Source organism: Mustela putorius, unplaced genomic scaffold, assembly GCF_011764305.1.
Source record: "Mustela putorius furo isolate JIRA1106 unplaced genomic scaffold, ASM1176430v1.1 tig00003850_pilon_pilon_pilon, whole genome shotgun sequence".
Lineage (NCBI taxonomy): Eukaryota > Metazoa > Chordata > Mammalia > Carnivora > Mustelidae > Mustela > Mustela putorius.
Window position 1 is genome coordinate 5,200,230 of NW_025422002.1, and position 9,817 is coordinate 5,210,046.

Here is a 9,817-nt window from a genome sequence, read left to right on the forward strand (position 1 = left end):
AGCAAAGAGCTTCTGTGGTGGCGGCATATGGAAATAGTTCAGGGAAAGAAAAAGAAAGAAGTCTAGTACGGTCTGCTGGACCTCTCACCTAAGCCCTGAATATTGTTCAGAATTAAACCACAAGAAAGAAAAGTGGGATTAAAGAAACAAGGAACGAATGTACTCAATATACATGGAGCACTACTTTAGGATCAAACATCTTGGTTCTAGTCCCTCTAAATTTTTTCCACAACCATACCAATATGCAAAGTACCTGGAGAGAATGGAGTAATCATTATTACTCATGTTATTATTTATGTATGCTAACAGTTAACACATCCGTGCACTATAAAAGGCACGGATAAATAGCACTAATAAAGCAACTACAGTTGACTTGGTCCTTCCTGTGTGCTCAAGTACTAAGGATAGCAAGATAAATAGGACAAGTTCTTGCCCTCAAGAAAGTCTACTAGGAGAGTCCATCGATTAAAATACCAGAATTTTAAAGACACAGAGACCCACTGTCCTGATTCCTTCAGTAACCACAGGAACCCAAGATTAAGGAATCTGTAGGCCCTAAAATTAAAAGCCCGAGAACCTCAGGAGAAAGAGAGTGGAGTGAGGGTGGAGTGAGGAGGAAATTAGGGTGGAGTGAAGAGGAAATAAGGAGTTGGAGGTAAGAAAAGGAGGGTCAACTGTTCTCAAACCAAATTCCCTAAAGTGCAGGATTAAGTTGACCCCCAACATCCCGCGGACTTTGGAAGCAAAAAGAGGAGAGGAACTCTTCGTCAAGTAGGATCAGCATGTGCCCATGCTGATTTGCGGTGTGGTTATAATCTTTACTTGCGTTCCTGCAAACCGCTTGGCTTGCCCATCCCACCCTGTGCAAGAACCCCGCGGACTCCACCCGCCTTCACGGAATCAAGAGAGCACCTTGGTGGGCGCGAGCGGCCGCTCTCCCGGGACCTGGCCGGGGGCGTTCGCTTCCCGCGAGTATCGGTGCGCCGCCGCCGAGGCGCCATGGTCCCCGCGCCGCTGGGGAGTGCCACAGCCGCAGGAGCCCGCGAGGGAAGCCGCGCCCGGGCCCGTACTGGCCTCTTCGCCCCCAGCCGCCTCGCGGGGCAGCAAGAGCAGCGGCAGCAATAGAAGGAAACCGAGCCGGGGGTAGCACCCACCAGCTGGCCCTACTGAGGGCGCAGCCATGTTGTCCCGGGAGCCATGTGACCCGCCAGGTCACGTGGCTCCGCCCTCCTTAAAGGGCCCAACCCTGGGATGATTTTTGAGTGGCTTTGGAGTTGCTCTCTCCAATTTTTTCTACGTACCTCTCCTTTAGAGCACCTCACCTTGGCTTTGCTGACTTTGAAACACAGAGCCCTACAAAACTCAAGGACCTCCAGATGGTTGTGAGCCCTATTTTTATTTCTTGGTTGAAAAACGATAATCGAGTTTGTTGAGCATTTGGTAAATGTTAGGCAGTATGCTAAGCAAACACTTAAATTTTGGAAATCTCATTAAGCCTCACAAGGACCCTATAATACTGGGTTCACCAAGCAGTTAAATGACTTGCCCAAGGTCACATAGCAAATAAATGTCAAAAACGAGATTTAAACCCAGGGAATCTAACTTAAAACCTGAGTTTGGCCATTATGTTGTACTGTAAGCAATTAAATAGTCTTGCCTTAACAAGAAATAAGGGGAAGATGAACGTGTTGAAAGACTTCTCCAAAGGATACACTTAGGGAAATCCTAGGTACAGCTAAAATAGATACAACAGTGGCCCTCCAACAGTCCCAGACCAGCGAGCATCAGCATCATCCAGAACATGTTAGAAATCCAGTACTTGGAGTGCTTCCGTGGCTCAGCGGGTTAAGCCTCTGTGTTTGGCTCAGGTCGTGATCCCCGGGTCCTGGGATTGAGCCCCACTTTGGTCTCCCTGCTCAATGGGAAGTCCGCTTCTCCCTCTGCCCCTGCCCCTGCTCATTCTCTCTGTCTTTCTCGCAAATAAATAAATCTTAAAAAAAAAAAAAAAAAATGAGGGCACCTAGGTGGCTCAGTGGGTTAAGCCGCTGCCTTCGGCTCAGGTCATGATCTCGGGGTCCTGGGATCGAGTCCCGCATCGGGCTCTCTGCTCAGCAGGGAGCCTGCTTCTCTCTCTCTCTCTCTCTCTCTCTGCCTGCCTCTCTGTCTACTTGTGATCTCTCTCTGTCAAATAAATAAATAAATAAATAAATCTTTTAAAAAAAAATGAAGTACTCAATCAGAATCTGTGAGGGGAGATACAGCAGTCTATGTTGTTTTTTTGTTTTTTTACCAGGCGCCCGGTGGTAATATTTTTTAAAATAATCCCTACCTGCGGTGTCTGGGTGGCTCAGTCGGTTAAATGACTGTCTTCTGCTCAAGTCATGATCTCAGAGTCCTGGAATCAAGCCCCAAATGGGGCTCCCTGCTCAGAGCGAGTCGTCTTCTCCCTCAACCGGTCCCCCTGCTCCTGTTCACATGCTTTCTTGCTCTCTCTCTCTCTCAAATAAATAAATAAAATCTTAAAAAAATAATAATTCCTTTCTTTGAAATATATGTGTTGGAATATATATATGGATAAAAAGATATGCTGTCAAGTCTTTGCTTCCAAAAAGTGGGTGATGGGAGGGTGGGGGTGGCTAGAGATGAAACAGGTGTGGCCTTGATTTGACAATTGTTGAAACTGGTTTATGGGTATCTGGGTGTTTGTTATAATATTCTCTCAACTTTATGTTTGGAATTTTTAAATAATGATACAGGGTGCCTGGGTGGCTCAGCGGGTTAAAGCCTCTGCCTTCCGCTCAGGTCATGATCCCAGGGTCCTGGGATGGAGCCCCATGTCAGGCTCTCTGCTCAGCGGGGAGCCTGCTTCCTCCTCTTTCTCTGCCTGCCTCTCTGCCTACTTATGATCCCTCTCTCTGTCAAATAAATAAATAAAATATTTTTATAAATAAATAAATAATGAATATAACAAAATCCTTTCCTCCTTGTTGACTATTTCAGTTTTCCAAGAGTTTTCACACATTTTCTTGTTTGAGATTTTAACCACTTGGCAAGCAACCTACTATTATCATACCCATTTCACAATTGGTGAAGCTAAAAAGTCATTGTTTTAACTACAGTTACATATTTGCTATGGACAATTTAGACTCCAGGGTCTAGGTCAAAGACAGTTATAGGTTTCTCTGCAAATATTCAGTCTCAGCACATGCTGTGTCGGTTGCCCTTCTGAGAACTGAACACCTTAGACTCATGATCCTACTAAGCCATTAGGGTATGACCTCCATCAAGGCAAGGATTCTGCCAATTTTCACCACTGAATCAGCAAAATTAGGCCAAAGCCTAACACATAATAAACACTCAAGTGAACACTTATTGAATTAATGGACAAATGAACTAATGGCAGTAATCATGACCTCTTTCTCTTAAAGGGAAGCAAATGGTTGAGAAAATAATATAGGTTTACGCTTAGAAAGAGCTGTGTTTAAAGCTGTCCACTTGCAAGAGGTATGATAGAGGTAAATGACTTCATCTTTCTGACCCTCTCTTTCTTTATATGTGAAATAGGGATAATAATATCACCTTCTTAGAGATTTTATAATGATTAAATGAGTTAAAGAATGTAAAAGGCTTAGCCCAGTGCTTGGAATTGCATAATACCTACAAAAAATAAAATAAAATAAAAATAAAAAAACCCTTTGCTATTATTAGCAATCATTATCCAAGACAAGAACTTTGTAGTTTCTCCAGGAAGTATCAACCTTCTCTGTCAAGCTGTTGAATAATTTCTTACAGGTCACCAGTCAAGGAGTAAGTGGAAAATATTGATGAGAAATCCCTAGTTGAGGGCACTTAAGCTAGAAATTAGAGATAAACATACAATTCACCAATCAGCTCTGTGTAAATAAGAGCATTTTATCTAGAATCTCTCCTACCCTCTAGCTCCCATTTGAGGTACTTCTGGGGGTCTTCTTGCCCCTTTTATCTAATGAAGCTGGATGAAAAAAACCCTCTTCTGGAAAGTGTGTCTGTTTACTAAGCAGCAAAGAAGTTACCGTGTCTTCTTCTTCGTGGCACAGAGTGAACAAAGGGAAGATAATAAGGAAAGGAGATCAGAAAGCTAGTAGAGGACCAGATGATGGAGAAAATGGTAAACTATTACCCTAAGTGAAAGGCAGTGCCATTGTGCAGTTTTGAGAAGACACCTCACACTTTTCCTGGTAATCAGGGTCAATTTCCCTGGCAAGTTAGAGATTTCTTGCCTACTGGTCTCTGAATGCAAGGAATCTAAAGTACCCTGATGGCAGCCATGACCGTTGTTTCAGTGGGATCCTTGTCTAAAGAAAAAATTCGCTCGCTTGGGGACCAGGACCTCCAACTTGGCAGAGCCCAGAGTTCTAAGGATGGGAGGAATAAAATTCCTAGTGGGGCATTAGGAGTGATAATAAGTGAGACCACTTCTACTACCACCCCTTGATTGCTAAAACCATGTGTATTCTTACCTCTTGGAGACACAGTGCTATGTAGACAGCTGTGTGTGTGTGTGTGTGTGTGTGTATTGTGTCCTTAGAGATGACCCCATCTTGCAGACTGTAGCCTCCAAGCTTGCTTCTGGTTGATGTGATATGGGATAACACCACTGGATCCCATGACCAGAGGCTGCCCACGCATCTCCTTCCTTGAAAGGGGCACTCTGTTCAAATGCTATGTTGGTGGGAATACATATCTGTGGATAAGGCATCCTAGAAGCTCCAAGACAGTGGTGTTGGTAGAGGCTCTTGGAGCCTGAAAGGCATAACTTGGATTTTGTTTATTGCAAAGATTTTTCCATTGTCACCATTTTTCAAGGCTACCCCTGATGCAGTCATCATCCATTTTCAGGTTGCATCCTTATTCTGAGCCCACTCATCCAAAAACTCGGGTTGGGCTTTTTTTCCACCTAATTCTGTAGGTCGTAAGAGACCTTCACATAACCCTAGATATGAGTGGAAGGAGGGGCACTGGTGCCATTGTGATCATGTTCAGCTTACTTGTGTCATCGAGTCTTGCTTGGACTTGATCTTGGATGTACCATTTCCATTTCATAATGGATTGCTCTTGAGCTTGTCCAACCTTAGGACATGGTAGATCTGGAAGAACCAGTTAAGAATGCAGTTCCAGAGCCATGATCACTTGGTAACCAACAGTTTTATCTCTACCAGGGCTTAGGAGCATGTCAACAGCTGCTTTTTAAAGGATGCATAATTGTATGAGTCAGGGTTCTCCAGAGAAACAGAACCAACAGAATGGATATATATATATTTATACACAGGAAAAGATTTATTACGGGGAATTGACTCACATGACTATGCAGTCAGGCAAGTCCCAAGATCTGCAGGGTGAGTGGGAAGTTGGAGATTCAAGAGAAGTGATGTGTGTCCAAGTCCAAAGGCCTGAAAACCAGGAGAGATAACGTGTGTGTCCAAGTCTGTGTCCAAGTCCAAAGGCCTGAAAACCAGGAGAGATAATGTGTAGCTTTAATTCAAAGGCTGGCAGGCTTGAGACCCAATAATAACCAATACTTCACTTTAAGCCTGAAAGCAGGAAAAAAGCTGATGTCTCAGTTCAAAGGCAGTCAGGGAAAATGAACTATCTCTTACTCAGGGGAGGATTGGCTCTTTCATGATAGCCAGGCCATCAACTGATTAGATGGGACCCACCAAACACCAGGGAGAACAATTTGCTTCAGTCCTTCTACAACTTAAATGTTGATCTTATCCCAAAACACCCTCACAGAAGCACCTGGAATAATGTTTGGCTAAATATCCGGGCACCTCATGGCCCAGTCAAGGTGACAGAAAATTAACCATCACAGTCATTCTCTGTTGTGGATGACATGACTTTGTTCCAGAATCCCAGAGGCCTAGTGTTGTGATTCTTTCTCTTGGGCTTGCCATCCTCTCCATCCTGCCTCTTTCCTGCTACTGAGCTCTTTCTTCCACCAGTTAAACCTGGCCTCCCAGGTTACCTGGTATACGGGCTAGATAATAGTCCTAGTTGTGGAATATGCTGTTTCCAGAACCAGATCAGCCCTGGCGTTTCCTTCTTCAGAGTAGGGGATGCATGATGCAGCAATTTGTCTTTCACTTTGGAGAAGTGACCAGCACAGGTGTGACTGGCGAAACTACCTTTACTGAGATGGAAAGTTCCTGACTCTTTGTGAGTTTATCTCCGTTCTCTGGAGTGTGTGTTTCTTTCTTTCTTTTTTTTTTCTTTTAAGATTTTATTTATTTATTTGACAAAGAGAGAGATCACAAGGAGACAGAGAGGCAGGCAGAGAGAGGAGGAAGCAGGCTCCCTGCTGAGCAGAGAGCCCGACCCAGGGCTCGATCCAAGGACCCTGAGATATGACCTGAGCTGAAAGCAGAGGCTTAACCACTGAGTCACCCAGGCGCTCCTGGAGTGTGTGTATCTTACAGATACCTCCGGTGTGCTAGCCCCCTCTTGCTCATCCTGTCTTGTTAACTTAATGTCATCAGTGTTCTGTTGGAACGTTGGAATGTTCTGTAGGATGTCCAGATAATTTAGTCCAATTCTCTTCTAACTATATTATGACATAGGGCATGAACATTAACAGAGGCCAAGAGTAAAGCTGTAAAACAGGGATTGGAAAATTTTCTGTGAAGGGCCAGATGACAAATATTTTAAGTTTTGTGGGCTACCTATAATCTCTGTTGCATATTCTTTTTTTATTTCATTGTTTTTGTTATTTTACGAACCTTAAAAAAATGTAAGAACTATTCTCAATTCAAGGGCAGTGGGGGGGGGGGCCGGGGTGGGGAGAGGCTATCAGCAGCCACAGGTGGAATTTGGTTCCTGCTATCAAGTGATAGTTTTCTCATTCCACTTCATTTTTTTAAGCTAAAAACTATTTTTAAAATTTAATTCAATTAATTAACATACAGTGTATTGCTGGTTTCACAGGTAGAGGTCAATGATTCGTCAGTCTCTGCTAACACCCAGTGCTCCTTACATTATGTTCTCTCCTTAATGCCCATCACCCAGCTACCCCAACCCTCCACCCCTCTCCCCTCCAGCAACCGTCTGTTTATTTTTTATGATTTGTCTCTCTCTCTGGTTTTGTCTTTTTTTTTTTCCTCTCTTTCCCTATGATCCTCTGTTTTATTTCTTAAATCCCACATATCGGTGAGATCATATACTCATTCCACTTTAATGTGAACACTTTCGGATCCTTCTTCCTGATTGAGATAGGAAAACAAAAAACAATCCAAAAAATGCCCCGACGCACCTGCCAAGTCCACAGTGCCACATTACATACCGGCGGCCTTCCTAATGTGCTCTGACAACTGTGCCACATCAAGCACAGAGCCTGAGATTTAGGCCAGGATTGGCTTGCTGATGCTGTCACTCTTTTCAGTGGGCTGACCATGCTGAGCTCCTTCAACTGTAGATGTTAATCGCACCTTTGTGGGTGCCTCACCTCTCTTGCCCTCCACACACACCCTGTGGGGCAAGTCTCCGTGGCTGCCCCTCTGACTTCTGTGGCTACAAGAATGCCATCCCCCGGCTGCTAGGGATAAAGCCCATCAGCTAGCTCATCTTGCTTCAAGCCCCTCTCATCTCCATCACTATCTGTAAGCTCCAGCTTTGTGGCCGCCCCTCCCAGTCAGGTGGTCTGCAGAGGCAAGCCTCCAGCGGACTGAACCCCCAATGGGGTATGGAGCCCCTCTTCCCAAGACATGCCTGATGGCCTCAGGGAACGAGCATCCTCCAGGCCCTCCCATGGGATATAGTCCGAGGTGGGTCTTCCGGCCTCTTGGAATAAATCCAAACAGCATTCCTACTTCCCTGAACTGTCGAGTTTTGTCTATTATGAAGAATGTTGCTACAAAGAACAGATGAACATCAGGTATAAGTTTCATGTGGACATATGTTCTCATTTCTCTTGGGGATAAACTAGGCGTAGGACTGTTTGGTCATATTGTAATTCTGTTTTAACCTATTGAGAGAACTGCCAAACTGTTTTCCAAAGTCGCTGTACCTACATGTAAAAGAATGCAACTGGACCGCTTTCTTACACCATACACAAAAATAAGCTAAAAATGGATTAAAGACCTAAATGTGAGACCTGAAACCATAAAAATCCTAGAAGAGAGCACAGGCAGTAAATTCTCTCTCTCAGCTATGGCAACATTTTTCTAGATGTGTCTCCCGAGGCTAGGGAAACAAAAGCAAAAATAAACTATTGGGATTTCATCAAAATAGAAAAAACAATCAACAAAACTAAAAGACAACCTACAGAATGGAAGAAGATATTTGCAAATGGCATACCTGATAAGGGGTCAACATCCAAAATATATAAGGAACTTATACAACCAAATAAATAAATAAATAAATAAATAAATAAGACAAAACAACAACAACAAAAAAAAAAACCACCAAATAATCTGATTTAACTGGGCAGGAGACACGAACAGACATTTCTCCAGAGAAAGCAACAAGATGGCCAAGAGGCACAGGGAAAGATCCTCAACATCATTCATCAGGGAAATAGAAATTAAAACTACAATTAGATATCACTTCACACCTGTCAGAATGGCTAAAATCAAAGTGGTCCTACCATCTTACATTCCTGTCAGCAATGTTTAAGATGTTCCGATGTCTCCATCATGATAGTTAATTCTTACATCTCTTCTCACATAAAATCTTTTTCCTCCTTTATCAGGCCAGCATTTTCTCTGTTTGGCTATCCTGGGACTTAATCCTGTTTCTAGCCTGGCATCCACAGAGGAAGTGGGGTTGGTATCAGGGGAACCTGTGACCTTATAAGGAAGGAAGTTCTGCAATGTCTTCCTACATGGAGGAACGGCTCAGCTCATTCTCAATGGGAAGAGAGAGGCCACCTACACAGGCTCTGGGCATTCAGAGAAGTCCACAGAGCCACATTTCCCAAGGGCACCCACCTAGATGTCCTTGTCCCATGCTTCAGGTCTAAGGTTTTTCCAACCTGATCCCTGACTTAGCGGAGTGTCCAGACATCTCTGGACCCTGGGTTCCAACAATTAGACCATCAATCTTCCACTCAGCTGGGTCTCATCTTGCACAGTAATGGATAAGGGCCTCTTTATAAGCTATGCAGAAGGTTTTCTGGCTCTCACACTCAGTTTTTGTTTTCCTCACACTCAGTTTTTCAACTGTTTGTTAATTGCCCTGGTTTTTCATTATCCTTTGGGTGGGGGGGGTCAAGGCCACTCAATAATAACCAGACAATCCTATATCCTTGGGTATATTGTACCTGTTGACCTTTCAAATTCCTGACTCAGCACATTGGTATGGACATTTCTTGTCACGTACATTTACCCAGGTCACAAACAGTAAAATTTTTAGCAGTTGGGCTGCCACCTTCTGCCAGAGACATACCCCATCCACTGCTCAAGATGGGAATCCTCACTGTCACCCAGGAAGTGGATGACCTCACCCAAAACCCATCTTATCACCTGTCAGGGGGTTCCTCTCAAAAACAGGTACCAGAATTTCATTAGAAATCCTGGAGAGGAATGCCTGGGTGGCTCAGATGCTTAAGCATCTGCCTTCTGCTTAGGTCATGATCCCAGAGTCCTGGGATAGAACCCCACGTTGGGCTCCCTGCTCAGTGGAGAGCCTGCTTCTCCCTCTCCCTGTGAAGCTCCCCCCTTGCTTGTGCTCTCTCTCTCTCAAATAAGTAAATAAAATAAGTAAATATAATCTTTTAAAAAATGAAGAAAGAAATGAAGATATCTCGGTGGTAACAGCTGTGAAAACTACAAGGGGAGAGAGAATC

At 44.0% G+C, this 9,817-nt stretch overlaps 1 protein-coding gene across 2 annotated transcripts in view; it reads right to left on the minus strand.

The window, feature by feature from the left end:
• Window positions 1-1,217, minus strand: part of SUMF1 (sulfatase modifying factor 1) — a 106,107-nt gene extending 104,890 nt beyond the window's left edge. For both annotated transcript variants that reach the window (XM_004738409.3, XM_004738408.3), the window contains exon 1: window positions 913-1,217. In XM_004738409.3, the coding sequence (XP_004738466.1) occupies window positions 913-1,182 (270 nt within the window). In that variant the 5' untranslated portion in view covers window positions 1,183-1,217. The remainder of the gene's footprint in view (window positions 1-912) is intronic.
• Window positions 1,218-9,817: the final 8,600 nt, after the last annotated feature.